The following is a 19,885-nucleotide window of genomic DNA, read 5'->3' on the forward strand; positions in this document are numbered from 1 at the left end:
GCCATTTTAGGCATGCTCTTTATCACAAGCGAGGTGCCTGAAGGCCCAAAGAGTTCACTTTAAAGGCTTGTTTCAGTGAGCCTTCTAGCTTCCTTTCCTGTAGGTCTTTTAGAGCAATGCTCCCTTACACCAGCAAGGTGGTTCATCGCCGTAACCAGGAAGTCCACCCTAGGAAGCTGCAATTTATTTTTCTCCTCCGTAAAAAAACGGGTAGGAGCGAGCCATGCTTCTTCCCACTCTCAGCCTCGTGTCTGGCGAGACCCATTCTGCTGTAATCAGGTCTTGAATGTCTGGATGCATTGGGAAGGCCTTAGACCTCTAAGCCCCCTCAAGATCAACGAAGATGGAACTCCTGACACAGAAGTAGAGGACTCCTCAATGGAAAGCACTGCCAGTGCCTCAGAAATAAGAGTACCAAGCTCCTCATTATGAAACAACCTCAGTACTTTTCATCATCTCCCTCCTCTAATGGCTCCTTCAATGATGGCTCCTCTGAAAAGACTGAGGACACATCAGATAAGGAGGGAGAAGCAGAGATAGCCTCATCTGCTCACTCCTGGAGGTCTAAACAAGATCTCTTAGGAGCTGGAGGGGCAGCAGAGCGAGAAACTGAAGCACCTTGCAGCAACTCTGACTGTCCCTGCTTCAATAAATAGGCCTGTATAAGAGCAATATAAACTCCGGGGAAAACAAAGATCCTGATGCAGCTGAATGCTTTGTCGGGCCCTGCGGCTGTAAAATGGCAGCTGTGCTCAGTGAGTGATCAGTCAGACCTGACAAAATGGCATCTGTTCCCGTGTTCTCGTGCATCAAACTGCGCACCGGCCCTGCTGGAGAGCCTGAAGACCCCAGCATTTTCAGATGCTGCCGCTGGCCGCTTCCTCTGCGTCTTGCAGGATTCCCATCTTGCACGCACTGCAAGGCCCTGACGCTGGCCGGCAGGTCCCACAGCAGGAATACCACTTAACTGCCTCCACAGGAGTCACTGCACCAAATAAAATTTGCAGCCCTCAGCCTGGTTCAGAGCCAAACTTCAGTCAGACTTACCAGTGCTGGCTGCTCCCCTCAAGCTCAGTCTCCACAAGACTTACCACAGATAAGAAAGGCTCAAGGCTGTCTCTGCTCTCCAGCAAACCTTTTTCCTTGTCCTTTTTCTTTAAAGGTTGTTGTACTAGCAAAGAGAGCTCCACAGGAAACAGGGGAGAGGTGAAGGAGATTCAAGCCACCTGCAAGCCTCAGCTGGGGACCAGTTGACCAACTGGACCAGGAGAAAATCACTCAGAACCAGAGGCTGAAAAAGTGTGTCCATCCACCTGCTGGAGATAGAAAATACTGAGGAGCTGGACTGGATACCAAGAGAGATATGTCTATGTTCAGTTTTCAGTTCTCTATCTCCACCTGCTGGTTGATGACACAACTATCCCACAGATTCTGGAATAGTGGGAAGCAATGTGATGGAATGGAGGGTTAAACTGTTTTTAATACTTGCACCTGGATTCTGGAGATATGCACATAACTTATAGCATTCTCTAAGTTATGTGTTTAAAAGTATGTTCTCTGCCCATGTGAACAGTCACCTGCAAACTACACACTACTGAAGAGATGTGCGTAGTTACAGAATAGCAGATTGTACAAGAACAGTGCTGGGCACACTTCTACGATCTACGCCCTGATCGTGACTGAATAGATAGGGATGGGCTGGAGTGTAAATTTTAAGGGGCTTCAACATTAGCTTCAGTGCTGGGCAGACTTCTATGGTCTGTGCCCTGAGAATGGCGAGGATAAATCAAACTCGGGTATACATATAAAGTATCACATATCATGTAAAAAGAGTTTATGTTGTTGGGCAGACTGGATGGACCATTCAGGTCTTTATCTGTCGCCATTTACTATGTTACTATCCAGCTTATTTTCAAAGGAGAAGGGCGGCCATCTTCCGACACAAATCGGGAGACAGCCGGCCTTCTCCTAAGGTCGGCCAAATCAGTATAATCGAAAGCCAATTTTGGCCGGCTTCAACTGCTTTCCGTCGCAGGGACGGCCAAAGTTCAAGGGGGCGTGTCGGCAGTGTACCGAAGGCGGGACGGGGGTTTGGTTAAGAGATGGCCATCCTTGGCCGGTAATGGAATAAAGAAGGGCGGCCCTGACAAGCATTTGGCCGACTTTACTTGGTCCCTTTTTGTTCACGACCAAGCCTTGAAAAGGTGCCCGAACTGACCAGATGACCACTGGAGGGAATCGGGGATCACCTCCTCTTACTCCCCCAGTGGTCACCAACTCCCTCCCACCCAAAAAAATAAAACACATTTTTTTGCCAGCCTCAAATGTCATACCCAGCTCCATCACAGCACTATGCAGGTCCCTGGAGCAGTTTTTAGTGGGTGCAGTGCACTTCAGACAGGCGGACCCAGGCCCACCCCCCCCTACCTGTTACACTTGTGGTGGTAAATGGGAGCCCTCCAAAACCCACCCGAAACCCACATCTAGGTGCCCCCGTTACCCTTAAGGGCTATGGTAGTGGTGTACAGTTGTGGGGAGTGGGTTTTTGGTGGGGGGGGGTTTGGGGGGCTCAGCACACAAGGTAAGGGAGCTATGCACCTGGAAGCAATTTGTGAAGTCCACTGCAGTGCCCCCTAGGGTGCCCGGTTGGTGTCCTGGCATGTGAGGGGGACCAGTGCACTACAAATGCTGGCTCCTTCCACGACCAAATGGCTTGGATTTGGCCGGTTTTGAGATGGGCGTCCTTAGTTTTCATTATCGGCGAGGATATGTAATAGTATTCCATGATCAACCATGTCGAAGGCGCTAGACATGTCAAATTGTAGAAGTAGTATGTCCTTACCAGTTGCAATCGTTTGTTTGAACTTATTCATGAGAGTAACTAGTACTGTTTCGGTACTGTGGTTAGACCGAAATCCTGATTGGGAGTCGTGTAGTATTGAAAATTTGTTTAAGTAGTTTGTGAGTTGTTTGGTCACCATCCCTTCCGTTAGTTTGGTTATTAAGGGAATGGATGCTACTGGCCTGTAGTTGGTTAGTTCACTAGAATTTGTTTTTTGCGTCTTTGGGTATGGGGGTGAGTAGGATGTTTCCTTTCTCCTTCAGGAAAAGTCCGTTTTGTAGCATATAGTTCACGTGAATTGTTAGGTCTGTTATAAATTGTTGAGGGGCAAATGTCATAAGATTGTTTGGACATATGTCTAGTTTGCAATGAGATTTGGCGAATCTTATTATATCCAAAAAATTGTAATCCTCGCACATCTTACCAACACTCAGTGTTACATAGCTGGATTTCCAGTATTTATGCGCATATGTGCGCCCTTAAGCCTCTATATACCCGTATTCTGGTAGATAAACATGCACAGGCCAGCACTCTGGTCATTTAGATGCGTACTCACGCACGTAAGAATGCATATGCCAGGACCATGATTTTGGTCCATGTCGGGACCCAAGACACCAGTTTTTAAGCTAAGTTATCATTTATAATAATTTATTTCACATTTTTGTTTTGAGTTTCAGCACTGAGTGGCATATAAAAGGTCTGTTGCTATGAGCACATTATGGAGTAGAGGAGTGGCCTAGTGGTTAGGGTGGTGGACTTTGGTCCTGAGGAACTGAGTTCAATTCCCACTTCAGGCACAGGCAGCTCCTTGTGACTCTGGGCAAGTCACTTAACCCTCCATTGCCCCATGTAAGCCGCACTGAGCCTGCCATGAGTGGGAAAGCGCAGGGTACAAATGTAACAAAAATAAAATAGATACTATTGGAGATTCTACATGGAATGTTGGTATTCCACTAGCAACATTCCATGTAGAAGGCTGCGCAGGCTTCTGTTTCTGTGAGTCTGACGTCCTGCACGTATGTCACGTATGTGCAGGACGTCAGACTCACAGAAGCCTGCGCAACCACATTGGTGATCTGCAAGGGCCAACTTCTACATGGAATGTTGCTAGTGGAACTCTGGGCAAGTCACTTAACCCTCCATTGCCCCATGTATGCTGCATTGAGCCTGCCATGAGTGGGAAAGTGCAGGGTACAAATGTAACAAAAAAAAAAAAAAAAAAAAATTTATAAAAACTTTTTTAGTATTGTCAAGTTTAATGTATTAACACTAATGGAGAAGTTGAGAACCTATGGGAAATTACAATGAAGTATACGACATGAGTTTTTCCCAGTAGGAATTAAGTTGTTTATTCCTCAACATTGTGGTGGTATGTTTTTATGTTGACATATTGTTTATGTAATTATGTTTTCTGCCTAGAAGTGAAAGGAGAGAGTGGAATATAAATACTGAAAATAAATAAACAAAAATAAAATAAACATAAGCATGCATAGACCAGGATTCTGGTCATTTATCTGCATATTTGCTGTCTAAATGTTAGCCTGCTTTATAGAATTATCCTGATAGTGACTTATATAACCAAATGTTATGCAAATAAGTTTTGGACATTTTGAAACAAAGCTTCTCTGAGTTCAGTGCCCACTGCTAACCACACAAGTGCTTCAGGGTGAACACTGATCTTCAACTGTGCACCCTGGAAGAAACTCCAGACAAAAGGAACTCTAGGGAAAATGGGAGGGAGATTGTGGCCAGAGGTGAAAATGGTCCATGGAGCAATTACTGACTGACATAGGCAAATACTGTTCTGTCGGGGGGGGGGGGGGGGGGGGGGGGGGCAAAAGACCACAGGAATGCCAAACTCTAACCTATCTCCGCTTCTCTCCCAGATTGTGCACATTACCCCTTGTGTCCTATCATATTCCCTACCCTGATACTGGGTGATCAATAAAAGATTTCACACTCTCCAATGAAATTGTAATAATGACTTTGTACCATCAAAAATTTTAATATTTTAAAGAAGGGAAACACAAGGAGAGTTCAGTATAGGCTGATCAGCTTCTTTGTTAGTGAGACTAGCCGTAAGAACAGCTCACTATTATGCTCTAGACATCATTAATTCTCCTAACTTTGAAGCCCTTCACATTTTTTTGTGCAAATTATAACACACAGTATAGGATCAGTCTATACTGAACTCTCTTTGTGCGTCTCTTCTTTAAAATATTAAAATTTTCGATGGTACAAAGTCATCATTACAATTTAATTGGAGAGTGTGGAATCTTTTATTGATTACCCAGTATCAGGAATTGACTATTGATTTAGTTATAGCTGTTTTGTCTCTCCCTCAAAGGATTTTTTTTTAGACAGCTATCATATTCCCAAGCAAGCTTACCATTCTTTTTGAGTTACAATGCTTTTGCCTTACTGAAGCAACAGGATCCAGGCCCTCAATCCAACCAGTATAGCAACAGCTTAAATACAAAAGGACTGGACAATCCCCATCTCATGAACCTCACCTTTCCGTCTCTCAACGCTGACATGGGCCAGATCAAAGAAGGTCAAGAACCTTCTCTTTTCCTCGAAGTTGGGGCCGCCGTTCATCTCATCGGGGCTATAGCGTGTGGACAGCGGGGAGTGCGGAGAGGGCGTCTGTCGCTTGTGCTGCACGCTAGGAGGAGAGGGGCTCCTCTCCCTTAGCATCCTCCGTCTCTTTCTCTGCTTCTGTATGAGTACCTGCTCCTTCTGCTGCAGAGTGGCCAGCCCAAAGACCTGCAGGAACTCAACCTTCTGCAGCCCAAAGAAGAGAAACATCAATGAACCTCAAGTCCAGGATGGGAACTGAAACTGTTCTGCATCGCAGCTGCTGTCGGAACTGACCAGGACAGGAATAAGTTCATCTCGTACTTCTACCAAGCCACCCAGAACCTTTGACTTGAGAAACCTCCTACACAAAATACTCCACTGATGGCATCCTGAGGGTCTGGCATGCACTTCTGAAGACTGTTTGCTCAGGGGTAGACACCTACCTCTGAAGATGTGTCCAGCTTGAGTGGTGGCTGTTCAGCAACTCGGCGAAGGTGAGCCCGCACCTCCTCCTCATCGCTTTCATCGTATGAGTCATCCAGGTCATAGTAGTAACCTGTCCACAAGAGAGAATGTATGAATCCCAGAGGGTAGCAGTGACAGAGAGAAGCAGAGTAGTGAGAGCTAAGAAGAAGAAAAGCGGTACCACAAAGTTAGTCCCAGAGAAACAAAGGCAGATCGAGGAAAAAAGACAGAAAATAACATGGCAAGCAGAAGCTCGAGAGAGGGAGAGTCAGAGATCAAGGAAGATTGACAGCGCAGACCAAGACAGAGAAGCAGTACAGCAAGGTCCAGATTACAAATGGAACCTGAGCTAGGGAAATATCTCCCTGTTCGAAATGTCTTTGTTATAGCTGCATGGTGCAAACACCCAGGGCTGCTCACCCTTCTCGCGTGCCTCTCTCCGCCGCCTCTCTTCCAAGTCCAGCTTGCTCACCAGCCTGCGGTGCTGCTGCAGGAATTCATCATACACAAGCATGGGGTCCTGGCTCCTGGCCAGAACAGGTCTGTAGGTGGAGCTGGGCTTTGGTGCAAAGCCCATGTCAGGAAAGTGCCCTGCCTGGGTGAGTGAGGCCCTCTGCTGACTCAGAATACTCTGTGTAGATTTTTCCAGTTCAGCCAAGAAGGGTCCATGTGTATATCCGCTTTGCTCCAGCGGTCGGGCCTCCCAGCTGGCTACATCCCTCTTCCGTCCTGTCTCCTCCTGCTTCTCTGAACTATATCCCCGTTCCAACTTCACCAAGGGCAGGGCCTGCCTGCTGGGCTCGTTCTGGCCTGTGTGACCATGCAGAGGTAGGTTAGTCTCCTGGGCCCGGCGAGTGTCCCCAGCAGTCTCCATAAGGGACACAGGGTTCCATAGTGCAGTGGGTGCTGGCAGATGCTGAGGTTTGGGTGAGATAAGGGGAGGGGGTCCTCCGAAATGCTGTACTTGGTCTCGGCCACTCGGATCATGACGGTTTGGGACGGTTCTGTGGAAAGAATAGCCAGTTAAAGCCTATTATTCATGTAGAGGATCTGTGCCTGCTACACCTGGGGCATGACAACTCAGAGAGATTTGGTTGGGTTGGGAATCCAGCATGGGGTGTCTCCTCTGTAATCAAAATACCATTAAAGAAAGAATTGTGAATAAAAACCAACAGAGCTGGGAGAAATTTTTCCAATCTGCTGGCCACACAGACTTTCCTGTACTGTATCACCAGGGCAGGGGCGTAGCCAGACCTCGAGGTGGGAAGGGGCCAGAGCCCAAGATGTGTGTGTGTGGGGTGGGGACATTTTGGTTGCTGCCCCGCCAACCCCCTCTGCCGCCTCACCACCGCCGCAAATACCTTCAGCTGAAGACTTCTTCCAGCGCTGGTCTGCGGCAGCACCATTCAATTGCCTGCCCTGCTCTCTCTTCCCCTCATGTCCGGCACGCTCCTTTTAGTGAAACTCTCAATTTCACTAAAAGGAGCGTGCCCAATATGAGAGGAAGAGAGAGCAGGGCAGGCAATGCGACGGTGCTGCCGGGGGTTGGGGACCCCCGCCAACCAACCAGGGGCCCAGAGCAAAGTTGGGGGGGGGGCCCAGTCCCCCATGGCCCTACCTAGCTACACGGCACCAGAGTGACATCTAGTAACCACTCCTCAAACTGCACAGCACACTGCTGGGTTTGCATTACACTTTGGACACAGTTTCTCATTGTAACCACAAGTCCACTCAGTACCTTGTGCAGGTACTTCTTTGTTCAGGCCCATCAATTGCTAACTGGAGAGCAGACGTGGCTGTTACAATGCGATCCAGAAATATACAGCTAATACCCAGTCACCTTCCTAACGAACAGGCTTCTCAATGCATGAGCACTCCTAGGCTTCAGCCCGTATCCCATCAGAGCTACTACACTTTACAGATATGCTTCTAGGGGAATGCAGTTCTGCAGGAAGGAGATCTAAACATGTACTGACACTCTCCACACCACAGAGCAATGTAACAGCCATAAATGTGGCACAGAGCCTCAGGATGGAAGGTGAACTGGGATTAATAGAAGTAGCTAAAAGGCAGAATGGGGCTATAGTAACGTTCTGTAAGAATACATTTCTGCAAGATGTTTAAACTATTGCAGCACACCTGTTCTTCCTCCAATGGGTGTAAATTTAGTCTGCTGATAAAACTTTCATTGCTACATTGACAGCTGCAGTCTTAAAATCCACAGAAAGTTAGCACACACACACACACTCTAGTTCTGCTTTGCCAAGGTATCCAGCGCCACAGGCTTGAATGCACAGCCACCAATTCTACAGATATTACATTCCGACATAGACCTCAGATCCATACCTGAGATTTTCAGCCCTGAGATCTGCTTCCGGCTGGTTAGGGGGACGTCCTATATCCAGATGTTGTTCCAGCACCTGCTGCCGGAACTCAGACACTTGGTACTGACGATCCTCCTTCTCTTGCCGGAGCCGCCGCTGCCTCGCCAGCCATTTTTCCTCTTCATAGGTCCTCTGGACAAGGAGAGCAGTGGCTATGTTGCTGCCTGGGGTAGCAAAGGCAGAGTGGCTAGAGATAAGGCTGGGCATGGAGTGCTGCGAGCTAGGAGTCTGTTGCAAGGAATGCTGCGAGGCTGCAGGCTGGTTCAAAGGGTGTTGCGAGACTGCAGGATGGTGCAGGGGGTGCTGCGAGACTGCAGGCTGGTGCAGGGGGTGCTGGAGTGGCTTTGGGGTCTGCAAGGCAGAATCCTTGTGTTTCTCTGGAAAGACAAAAATGCAGTCAAGAGAGGCACCCCCTCCAGGTCATGTGATGCACCCCCTTCCCCAGCTTCCAGGAACACATTTAGGAAGCAATTCTATTTAGGAAGATGTGCCTGGGTTTCACTATAGAACAGTGATGGCGAACCTTTCAGAGACCGAGTGCTCAAACAGCAACCCAAAATCTAATTATTTATCGCAAAGTGCCAACAGGGCAATTTAACAGGTGGTGCATTCCCCCCTCCCTCTCCCCCTCATCCCCCCTCCACGTTCCAGGCCCCCCTCCCTCCCAGTTCCAGGGTCCCTCCCTCCCTTCGAGTTCCAGGCCAACCTCACTCCAAATTTTAAAAGTCGGGGTTAGGGCGGCAGCAGCGGTTAAAACCATGCAGGCTCGGCTCATTGCCTAGTTCCGTTTTCTCTTCTCTCTCAGCTCTGGCCCCGCCTTTGCGGAAACAGGAAATGAGGGCGGGACCAGAGCTGAGAGAGAGAGAAGGGAAAACGGAACTAAGCGCCGAGCCTGCATGCTGCCGCCCTAACCCCGATGAGGTAAAATAGATGACTTTTAAAATTCGGAGGGAGGGGGCCTGGAACTCGAAGGGCGGAGGGAACGAACTTCTGGTGGGTGAGGCGACGGCGCGCATACCAACAGAGAGGGCTCTCCGTGCCCTCTCTGGCACGTGTGCCATAGGTTCGCCATCACTGCTATAGAATATGAACATAAGCCGGTGACATTTAGTTATCAACAGTTACATCAGTCACAGAGTTGAATAAATGCAGGAGCCAAAATGTGGCGGGGTGATGAGCATAATTGCAATATTCTGTAAGTCACCTGCACAAGTGGAAGCCCCCCATGCAAATACCTGCTCTGTAAGTTAAGCAGGTATTTGCAGAATAGCGTTTAGGCACTCTGCTGGCACTTAAGCAGATGTATGCACACAAAGGAGCACGTGCGCTACCATTGCGCAGGGGGCACATACACAAGGCAACTTCTTGTCCCACCTCACTGTACAGTGCCATGAAAGGTGCTTAAGCAGTATAAAAGGATTTAAGAAGAGATGCACAGTTCAGCTCCCCTGTATCTGGACTCTCTGATACCACAATCTGGCCTTCTTGCAGGTTAGATTTTACATCCAATATTTTCACGTCATTTTTTTTTTTTTTAAATGGCTTTTCATCTGCAAGATCACATCCAATTAAGCGCCTCCCAAACCAAGAGCAGTCGAGTCCTTCGTTGTCCCAGCAGTGGTATGTGATTCTGTGCTTAAACCCTAGAAGCTGCAACCTGCCCACGAGCGACACCAACTGTACCTGGCCTACTGGGTGTAACTTGATCACTAGGCTTCCCTTGCTCTTCCAGCACGTGAGCCCTCAGCCCGTGAAGCTCGGGCACAGGCAGGAACTGGCTCTCCAAAGTCTTGGCCATGGTCAGCTCCTTCTCTCGGGCTCGCTCCCGTTGTCTCTCCAGCTCCCGCTCCCGTTCCCTCTCTTTCTCACGTTCCTGCTCCATCTCTTTCTCGCGCTCCCTCTCACGCTCCTTCTCTCGCTCCGCTTCTCGCTCCCTTTCACGCTCACGCTCCCGCTCCCGCTGCCTTAGCTCCTCATCCAGGTGCAACCTGTAAGACACATAAAAGTAAGGCTATGTCAGGGCACGGAGTCAGCCAAAGGTTTGGCTTTTGCTGACCATCTGGATGTTACTGTGAATCTTGAGATCCAGTTTTCACCCGTCTCTGCACCTACTAGTGAGACAAGGCCTGAGTATTTCCCAGACTGCCAATATGGTGTCCCAGGGGCGTAGCCAGACCTCGCGGTGGGAGAGGGCCAGAGCCTGAGGTGTGGGGGGGCACATTTTGGTCTGCCACCCCGCCGCCCTCCACCCACTGCCGCAGCAAATACCTTGGCTGGCGGGGGTCCTCAACCCCTGTCAGCTGAAGCCTCGTCCAGCGCCGGTCTCCGGCGCGTTGCCTTCCCTGCTCTCTCTTCCCCTCATGTCTTGCACGCTCCTTTGAGAGAAATCGGGCATACTCAGTTTCACTAAAAGGGGTGTGCCAGACGTGAGGGGAAGACACAGCAGGATAGGCAACGCGGCGGCGGCTCTGGACAAGGCTTCAGCTGCCGGGGGTTGGGGACCCCCACCAGCAAAACCAGGGGCCCAGAGGAAATTTGCGGGGGACCAGGTGGTGTCCAAACAGCAGACCTGAGCCCAGTCTACACATACCTGTGGCATTAGCCAAAAGCAGAATTGCTCCTATCTGAATGGTCTGGGGCAGATCCAGGGCTCTTTTTGTTGTTGTTTTTAATGTAAAGGAGGTCTTTATTGATATTACAAAAGCAACTCATAGCAAAGAAACTAGAACTACTCCCAAACAAGGAATGTAACCATCTTCTAATATCAACCGTCAAAGCATAGTTATCCAAGCAAAGAAAAAAGAGAAGGGGGAACTAGGAAGTAGAGGTAAGAAATGGGGAGGCATTCAATCACAGATCCAGGGTTTCTTATTTTGGGTCCGCATGGAATGACCAGAGTCAGGTGGGAGTTATCTGGAGGTTCATTCCAACATGTAAAAGAGACGGTCCAAAGACTGACAAAATCTGTGAAGCCAGAAAAGAAACAAACTCTTCTTGTGGGTGGGGGGAGTGTGTGTGTGTGTGGGGGGGGGGACATCTCACAGATCCTTGAATGGTACTTTAAAGAGCTACTATCACCCGTGCCAGAGCTCCCCACGGGTTTCAGGGCTTGAGCAAATTTGCATCAGTTCTGTGGAATTAGGCAGGAGACGTGTCTCGGTTGTGGATTCTTAGATCCTGAGCATGCTGGGGAACTCCAGGAAAAGGTTAACACCCTTACCTCTCGGCCGTCAAGCGCTCAGACTGCAGTGCATGGGCGAGTTCAGCGGGGTATCGCACCCCTGACATGTGTAGGTGCATTGCTGAATGATGCAGGGGAGGAAGAGAGCCTGGTGCAGGAATTGGATAGAAGGGGGACCGCAAGGCAGAGAGGCAATAGGAGTCGTCCATCCTAGAATGAAAAAAAAAAAAAAAAGTCATGTTTAATGCCCATCTGCACAGCCTCTCATTTTTCCTATTAGCCCTCTCCTTGCTACCAGCTGTGTGATGAACCCTCAGTTCCCCCCTGCCCACTAGAAATCCTTCCCCAACCTTTTTTTTTTTCTTTTCCAAGTCTTTTGTTGCCCAGGAAGCACAGAGGAGTGGACAGAAATAACAAAACAGTGGAAGTTAAGAAATTCAATGGCTTCCCCAGTAGAGGCTACGACAGATGTAGGAATCACTTCTTGAATGTCTTTAGTTTTTCTTCTTGTTTCCTCTCTTTCCTCCTTCTTCTAATTGCGTTCTAATGGAGTAGCACATATGCTTAATTTTTTACTTTTTGTTCCCTAAATTTGTACTCGTTTCCTTAATCTTCTACTGAAGTTTTGGTTAAGCAAGTTATGCTGGTGAGTAATTTCTTAACACAATAAATACAAAATTCAAAAGAAATATCAAACTGTACAACACCGTTTCTTCCCTGGGGAGAAACCTGGGTTCTGTTACTTACATCACATTAAATGACCAGCACCCCACAACTCACCGAAAGGCTGGGTGGGGAAACGGATGGTGGGCCAAGTAGCTGGGATGGTAGTAAGCTGCTGCCGTGGCAGGATCCAGGCTGAGGGGGGGCAGGGAGGGCATGCGGAGCTCCTCTGCTGTGTGGTAAGGCCGGAAGCTGCGAAGGTATTCCTCCGTCACAGCGCTGGGGGGCACCACGTGGTGAACGGGCCGCTGGAGACTGAGGAGAGAACAGAGAGAGACCTGAACTGTGATGAAAAGGATCCCTCCTCTCCATTCCCATCATCAAGCAAAGGGCTGATACGTGCGATCATTATGTGAGGAGTGGCCTAGTGCTTAGAGGCTTTCAGAAGTGACCAGTTCAAATCCCACTGCTGCTCCTTTTGACCTTGGGCAAGTCACTTAACCCTCCAGTGCCTCAGGTACACAATTAGATTGTGAGCCCTCCAGGGACAAGGAAATACCCAGTGTACCTGAATATAACTCACCTCGAGCTACTACTGAAAAAGGTGTGAGCAAAATATAAATAAATTAAAATATTGTTAAACAAATTCTCATTATAGTTACCCAGCATAAGACACCAGTGCAAAAAGATTCTGAAATCTTCTTCTGTTGACCCAAGTGAACAGGGGAATGGTGCCGGAAAGATTCTCACAGCCCCATGCAGGTGTCAGATTTATATATAAATATGAGTACAGCACAGCCATTTGCAGAGTGAATCTTCATCACAGCCCCCCATGCAGGGGTCATGCTGATACATGTAAAGTATGAATACATTATTGACAGCTGATGAACAGATCCCCATCACAGCCCCACGCAGGGGGTCACACTGATACAAAGCATGAATACAGCATGGACAGCTGAAGAGTGGATCTTCATCAGAGCCCCCAGTCAAATGTCACACATAACATGTGGGAAAAATACAGGCAACCGATTACTTGTAATCATTTCAATCCAAAAGCCTGTGTTGATTTATCTGAAGAGGAGACCCTGGTCCTCTCCAATACAGCTTAAAGTCTACAAAATCTGTCTAATTCTAATGTTATTCCGATCAATGATACTACAGCCTATAGAGAATCTGGACAGAGGGAGGAAACGCTGGAATAAGATAAAAAAAAAAAAAAGCTGGAGATACAAGCAAGATAATGGCAATCTGAACAGGACCAGCTGTGCTGTTAGCTCTGAACCCTATCAGTATTTGTTTCACATCCTGAGACTTGTATAACTCCACTCCCCATCCTGCTGAACTAAAGATATGCAGTGCCACGGGGCAGTTATGGATTTAGCTCAATCTGTCCTCTCCCTTGTGGGTAGTTTATGGTCCCCCCTCCCTGTCAGCCTCTTCCACTGGCCAGAGTACAGAACAAACACTTTGTTCTGGAAGGATCTTAAGAGGCAGAGGGGCCAGAGGTTAATGGGCCAGGTCTGTGCCCTTGTGAACTTCCACTAAGCATCCATCTAGTGCTGAGAGTTGACCAGGCCCCATTAGAGGAAACATTCACAGCCTGAGGGGTCTTTAGTTACAGGGTTGAGATGTAGAACACACTGGACCGCTGGGGGAGTCCCATGGCTAGCTCAAGCTGCGAAGCAGAGAACATTCCATAGAGGTGGGGGATCAGGAGTCTGGCAAGTCCTACGTGTTCCCACCGACTCTGTGTGACCTCAGACAAGTCAGCTTACCCGGTTTTAACCAGGTAATCATTACCAAGATTTCAACTGCTAGTTTTGGAGGTCTATTTTTGACTGCAAACCACTTAGCGGACAGGAAACTTACTTTAAGGGTGGAAATCGAGAGTCCGGCACCACAGTGCTTGTAGGGATTCCAAAAGCATACGGTGTCCCCAGCAGGTGGGATGGCACTGAGGGCCCAGCTGCTTTCTCCTGCACTAGCTGAGGCTCGGAGATCAGGCGCTCTCGGCTGCTGCTGCTGCGTGAAACTGCATCTACCTGGGGGGAGGGGAAAAAAGTCATTGAGCAGAAATGTTGGACTTGGGGCAATGAAAAACCAAGGCAAAAACAAGTGCGCCCAAGAGAAAATTCATTCGGGGAGGGGGGAATCTCCCCCCCCCCCCCCCCCCACACACCTTTTCATTGATAGCTCAAGGTGAGTTACCCCCAGGTATCTCTATTTCCCGATGATTTATAATCTAAATTTCTACCTGTGGTAATGGAGGATTAAGTGACTTGCCCATGGTCATAAGGAGAACTGGTGGGATTTGAACTCTGGTTATCAGCCTGCTGCTCTAGCAATTAGGCTACTTTTTCTCCTCTAAAGAGATATCTAAACCAATCACTGCATTCTATAAGCTCTCTGCTACATGGCAAGACATTTGCTACAGCTAACACAGGAAACCTGGGCTACTGCAGCCCAGCACAGCCCCCACAATGCAACTGGACACAAGGATGGAGACAACCTTAAAACCACCTAATTCCTCCCTTGTAGCTCCATGCTGTTGACGCAATGACTGCTTTCCTGTATATACCAGCATCAAAGTAAACGCTGCATGTATTCAGTCATGTGTGAACTGTGTAATCAAAATAATCAGCTAGTGCCATACATGTGCACATGCTTCCTGGCATGTTAGACTGTGATTAGGCTCCCTGGCATGTTAGGCTGTGCCACAGTCCCTGCACAGCCAATCAGAGATGAATGATGTCAGAGTCAGCTGCCTTTCCATCGGCTGATGACTTCACAATGGGGGAGGGGGGGGGGAAGAGGTTAGTTTTTCTGATTCCCCTCCCATAGCCCCTTCCCAAGAGCATCCAACCTCCCCTTAAGCCCCACCCCTTCCTGAGATGACCGCCAAAGAGCATCTTCCCCGCGAAAAGGCCCTCCGGAAGAAACACCCCCCCCCAAAGCCTTCTCCAGAGCATCCCACCCTCCATCCCAAAAGCCCCTCCAAGAGTATCCCACTCCCAAGAGCCCCCTCCCCTCCACTGAGTGTAGTGGATCAGAAACATGAGAAGAACATCCCTCCCCATGACTCCCCAACAGCATCCACCACCCTCCCAATGGCTCCCTCCTCCCACGGCTACCTTAAGGTGGTCCAAGATCGGCCAGGCAGGAGAAATCCTCACATTCCTGCCCATGCCGGTCTGGGTTCAAAATGTTGGATGTGACCTGTAGCGGTAGTCTTGTTGTACTAATATTACTAGGGCTCAGGATCCTACTGGTAGTATGCCAAGATGACTGCTACAGGTGGTGGCCATCATTTTCAACCCAGAGTTGGCATGGTTAGGACAATCCTTAAGGTAGGCCCTGGGAACTTCAGCCAGGTGGGGTGGGAGGGGGGGTGGGGGCTGTTTGGGATGAAAATGCTTTTGAGGGAGTGGACGTACTTCAGGCCGCAGTACACAGCTTTAACAGCATTAATAATTTTAATGGATCTGATTTTATGGTATGGCACCTACATGAGGAGCCCAAAAAGGCTAAAATGCAACATTGGTGTCAACAGTACTTTAGAATAGAAGCTCCAGCAGCATGCAAGTGTCGATGCAAACCTTACATCTGCTGCAGAGTTGGTATAATTGTTGCATGTATTCTGTGCATCACAATTCCTTCCCTGGAAACGCTTACATGCAGTATGGAGATAAATATTTATTGTCTTAGCAAGCGAGTGTACATATGTCTTTTATTTTTTCATTCTCTGGTCTCAAAAGTATTTGTTTTAATCTCTCTGTCTCAGTGGCGTTCCTAGGGTGGCTGATACCCGGGTGGATCGCCGATGCGACCCCACCCCCGGCAAAAGGACACTCCCCCTCGGGTGCAGCGCGACCCCCCCCACCCCCGGCGAAAGGCCACCTCCTCCCCCCCCCCCCCCCCCCCGGGTGCATTTTTACCTGCTGGGGGGGTGCCGCGCACCTGTCTGCTTCGCTCGTTCCATGCTCTCTCTGCCCCGGAACAGGAAGTAACGCTCCCTCTGCCCCGGAACAGGAAGTAACCTGTTCCGGGGCAGAGGGAGCACGAAACGAGCGGAGCAGACAGGCAAGCGGCACCCCTCCAGCGGCGTGCACCTGGGGCGAACCGCCCCCCCCCCCCCCCCCCCTTGGTACGCCACTGCTCTCTCTCTCTTTTTCTTATCTGTCAGTTCTCTCACACCCCACCTTTCTCTTTTCTTTAGGAGTGGACAGTGCAATCATTTCTCTTTTTTCTTTTTCTCTTCTCTTCCTACATGTGTCCTATTCCTGCCTCCTCTTCTTTCCCTCCTTCATGTTTCATCCCCTCCCTCCTACATTATCAGCTTGGCTTTATTTTCTGCTCCACCAATCCAGGCTCCTTTACCACTATTGCTGGTCTTCATTCTCTCCCCTATCGTGGCTCCCTTCTCCCTTTTCCTCTACCCACTAACCAGTCCTCTTCCTTCTCCCTTTCTCCGCGGCCCTTTATCTTTCCTCAGATCCTCTTTCACCTTCTCTTTGCACCATTCCCTCACATCTCTGACTCTCTTCCACTCCCTCAGAGAAAGCTTTCCTCCACATCCCCTTACCCCAGGAAGCCTCTTCCCTTGTTTCCCTCTCTTCGCCAAGCTCTCACTGTTTTCCCTCTGTGTCCACCAAAGGCTCTCGCAAGTTCTCACGTATCTCACTCTTCACCCTCCACCACAAACTCACACTGTCCTCTTCTCACCATGCTTCCTCAACTCCTCCAGACCCTTTCCGACCTGTGCTCGCCCCCCCCCCCCCCCCCCATCAGCAGAACAGGAAGCCTGCTCAGTCCTCCTCCCAGCAGGCAGGAGCATCAGCACTTAATAGGAGTCTGCAGTCCTTTTTGCACAGGGACAGTCTTACAGTATGGGGAGGATAAAGCATCTCTGACTTAGCTTGTGTTCTACCCCTGGATGTGCCGCTCCAGGCGATTGGGCCAGTCCTGGCAGTTCCTAGCAGGTTTTATGTACGCCTAACATGGCAAGCTTTCCAGAAACTCTTTGAGCAGGGACCGTCCTTCTATGTTTAAATTGTACAGCGCTGCGTAACCCTAGTAGCGCTTTAGAAATGCTAGTTAGTAGTAGTAGTAGAAGGCACTGAGGCCATGTCCCATGAGTCAGGGTAGCAGCATAGCAGAAAAAACCCACCCCCGTTTCAGCATGTAAAAGTGACACTGCCCAAAGAGAATACCATGTTTAGGTTTTTAGCACTTGGTAGTTATCGCCAGAGGCATCACTGCGGTGGACACCTGGAGGGACCTGGCCTGGTTCTGTGACCCCTGCACCAAGACCAGGAAATGCTGCCAGTCCGCAGGCTATGCTTGCCTGTCTGACTGAGGCTCTAGTCAATGCACACCTCACTTGGCACCAACCCAGGCGGAACTAAAAGCGCTCTCTCGTGGCTTTAACAGAACAGCAGTGGGGTGTCTGCTCTCTGCATTACCCTGGATGTCCGGTCAGGTGGAAAAGTAGTTCAGAAATGTCAGGAGGAATCGGAATCAGATGTCATTCCACGCTCAAATACCTCTTAGCATGTGTGATGGTGGTTGTCATGGGGTTGGGTGGGTGGGGGGGGGGGGGGGGGGGGGGGAAAGATGACCTGGAAAAATTGCTATAGGGAATGAACTGAAAATCTCCACCGACTGTGGCCTATAGTGAAAGCAAGTTCCAGCACTTAGCGGACAAAAGGGGTATTTTTGTGCTTTGCCTTTCAAAGCTGTAACAGATCTAAGAGAGAGAATGTCACCGAGTGACTTGCACAAAGACAATTATCGGTGTAGAAAAACAGTGCTCAGTATCTAGGCTGATGTTAGACACATTAAGCTGGCTGGCTGACACTGATGTGCAAGGGCACCCAGCAGGCATTAAGAAAATGCCAGTAGTACATTTGCAATGGGTTTTCTACACTAATTTAAAAATTAAAAAAAAAGGAAATTAACAATGTAATGGAACCATTCTTTCATTTTCAAGTATGGAAAATGCTTCTTTAATTCTCACCTTTACATTCTCTCTGACAGAGGTGTTGATTTGCCCTGGGGAGAATTAAGTTTTTCTACAGGAGGAAGGAAGCTCTCTGCAGCCTGTCTGTGCTGTGTGCAGGCACTCTCTGCAGGGCGGCTCATCCATCATCTCAGCTGAGTGCAGGTGAGCCCTCAGAGACCCTGCGATCAGTGGTTCGGAGATTACAGCCTTCACTGCTCCGGTGCACTTACCAAACGCAGAAAGCAGCGCCTCCTGACTCCAGATGCATGTCACAAGTCATTTTGGTCATAATTAATTAGAAGCGATGAGGCCTAGTGACTGGAATCTTTAATGAGCGCCACCATCTGTTCACCTTGTACATGCTATGTGCCACATCGGAGTGTTGCTTTAGCTCCCCTCGTGCTGAAGGGGCAACCCTTGACCTCCTCCTGCAGACAATGCACTCCTAGGATAATGATTAAATCATCCAGGAGAGGTCAGAGAGAGGGAAGACTGGGGAAAGTGGGAGATAATGGAAGTCTAACTTTGCATTCTATTTATTTTATTTATTTTAAAAAATGCAGCAGGCCTCAGCTAAGTCAGCAGGGAAAGAGACCAAATTCAGAGGACACCAGTCCATACCAACCCCTTCCAAATGTGCCCTTTTGGTTTCTCTGAGAGAACAGACAGTGCAAAGTATCCTTCTCCACTTAGAACACAGGAAGAGGAAAGGTTGGAGGGACAAATGAAGAGGCACCGAGATGCAGGACAAAGTAGGACACTCTCGAGGCGGAAGGCAGAAAACAGTCCTGGTATGGGTGCCAAGGTGTGGCTTGCATTAAGGGGCTGAAGGGATTAACCTGGAGCTGGACTTCTCACCTCACACTGAGTTTGGAAAACTAAGAAATGAAACTGCAAACCTATCATTAAGTACCAAGAATCGGAGGGTGCCCAATTTAAAAAAAAACAAAAAAGAAAAAAAAAAGATCTGGGAGAATCTAGGAAACTATAGACCAGTAATCCTGACATTGGTTCCAGGTAAAGTGGTAGTGGCCAATTTGAAACCCCAACCCAAATTATAGCTACACTAGTAAAAAAGGCCCGTTTCTGTTTTAAAGGAAATGGGGCGCTAGCAAGGTATTCCTCGGAGTGTGTATGTTTGAGAGAGTGTGTGTGAGAGTGACTGTGTGAGACACAGTGAATATGCAAGTGTGCGTGTGAGAATGAGAGTATGTGCCAGGGTCGTCGTCCCCCCCCCCCCCCCCCCCCGTCTCCCCCTCGTCTGTCTCCCCCTCCTTTTGTCCTCCACGTTTTAAGGCACTGTCTATCCAGTTGAAACAGCTTTAGACTTGTTTCAGATGAAACAACAATTTTAAAACGCCAATGTGAAGCAGCAGCTCTTAGGTTTGCTTGATTTTGAGTGTATACCAATGACGGCTGCGTAGGGGAGTGGAAACAGAGATTAACCAATGGGCTTCCTTGCTTACCATAGACTTGCGTTGCTCACTTCCACTCCTGTGCATTAAATGTCCTGCAGCATCTCATAGGTTTGCTTCGTTTGTTTTGCGTGAACGGGGATGACGGCTGCGCTGGAGTCAGACCCGCTGCTCTGTCCCTCTTCCGAGTCGACACTGGACCCCGACGGCCGCCCTGAGCCCTCACCCGGTTCCTCCACATTGTTCAGTCGCCGCAGCCACTCGCTCGCCGTCCTCCCTCTTCGTCCTCTCCAACAGTCTGAATCTCTTGGAGAGGAGAGGGAGGGCGGTGGCGGTTTTTTGAGGGCAGGTGGT

At 49.0% G+C, this 19,885-nt stretch overlaps 2 protein-coding genes across 3 annotated transcripts in view; one reads left to right on the top strand and one right to left on the bottom strand.

Annotated features, from left to right (window-relative positions):
- The window catches only part of GINS2 (GINS complex subunit 2), a 111,793-nt gene that overhangs the window by 42,242 nt on the left and 49,666 nt on the right, over positions 1 to 19,885 (top strand). The window lies entirely within an intron of this gene.
- GSE1 (Gse1 coiled-coil protein) overlaps positions 1 to 19,885 on the bottom strand; it is a 527,218-nt gene that overhangs the window by 18,464 nt on the left and 488,869 nt on the right. For both annotated transcript variants that reach the window (XM_030204548.1, XM_030204549.1), the window contains 8 exons: positions 13,985 to 14,157; positions 12,233 to 12,430; positions 11,492 to 11,662; positions 9,955 to 10,259; positions 8,234 to 8,648; positions 6,308 to 6,891; positions 5,866 to 5,978; positions 5,356 to 5,626 (listed from right to left, as the gene is read on the bottom strand). In XM_030204548.1, the coding sequence (XP_030060408.1) occupies positions 5,356 to 5,626; positions 5,866 to 5,978; positions 6,308 to 6,891; positions 8,234 to 8,648; positions 9,955 to 10,259; positions 11,492 to 11,662; positions 12,233 to 12,430; positions 13,985 to 14,157 (2,230 nt within the window). The remainder of the gene's footprint in view (positions 1 to 5,355; positions 5,627 to 5,865; positions 5,979 to 6,307; positions 6,892 to 8,233; positions 8,649 to 9,954; positions 10,260 to 11,491; positions 11,663 to 12,232; positions 12,431 to 13,984; positions 14,158 to 19,885) is intronic.

This window comes from Microcaecilia unicolor, chromosome 5 (genome assembly GCF_901765095.1).
Source record: "Microcaecilia unicolor chromosome 5, aMicUni1.1, whole genome shotgun sequence".
NCBI classification, from domain to species: Eukaryota; Metazoa; Chordata; class Amphibia; order Gymnophiona; family Siphonopidae; genus Microcaecilia; species Microcaecilia unicolor.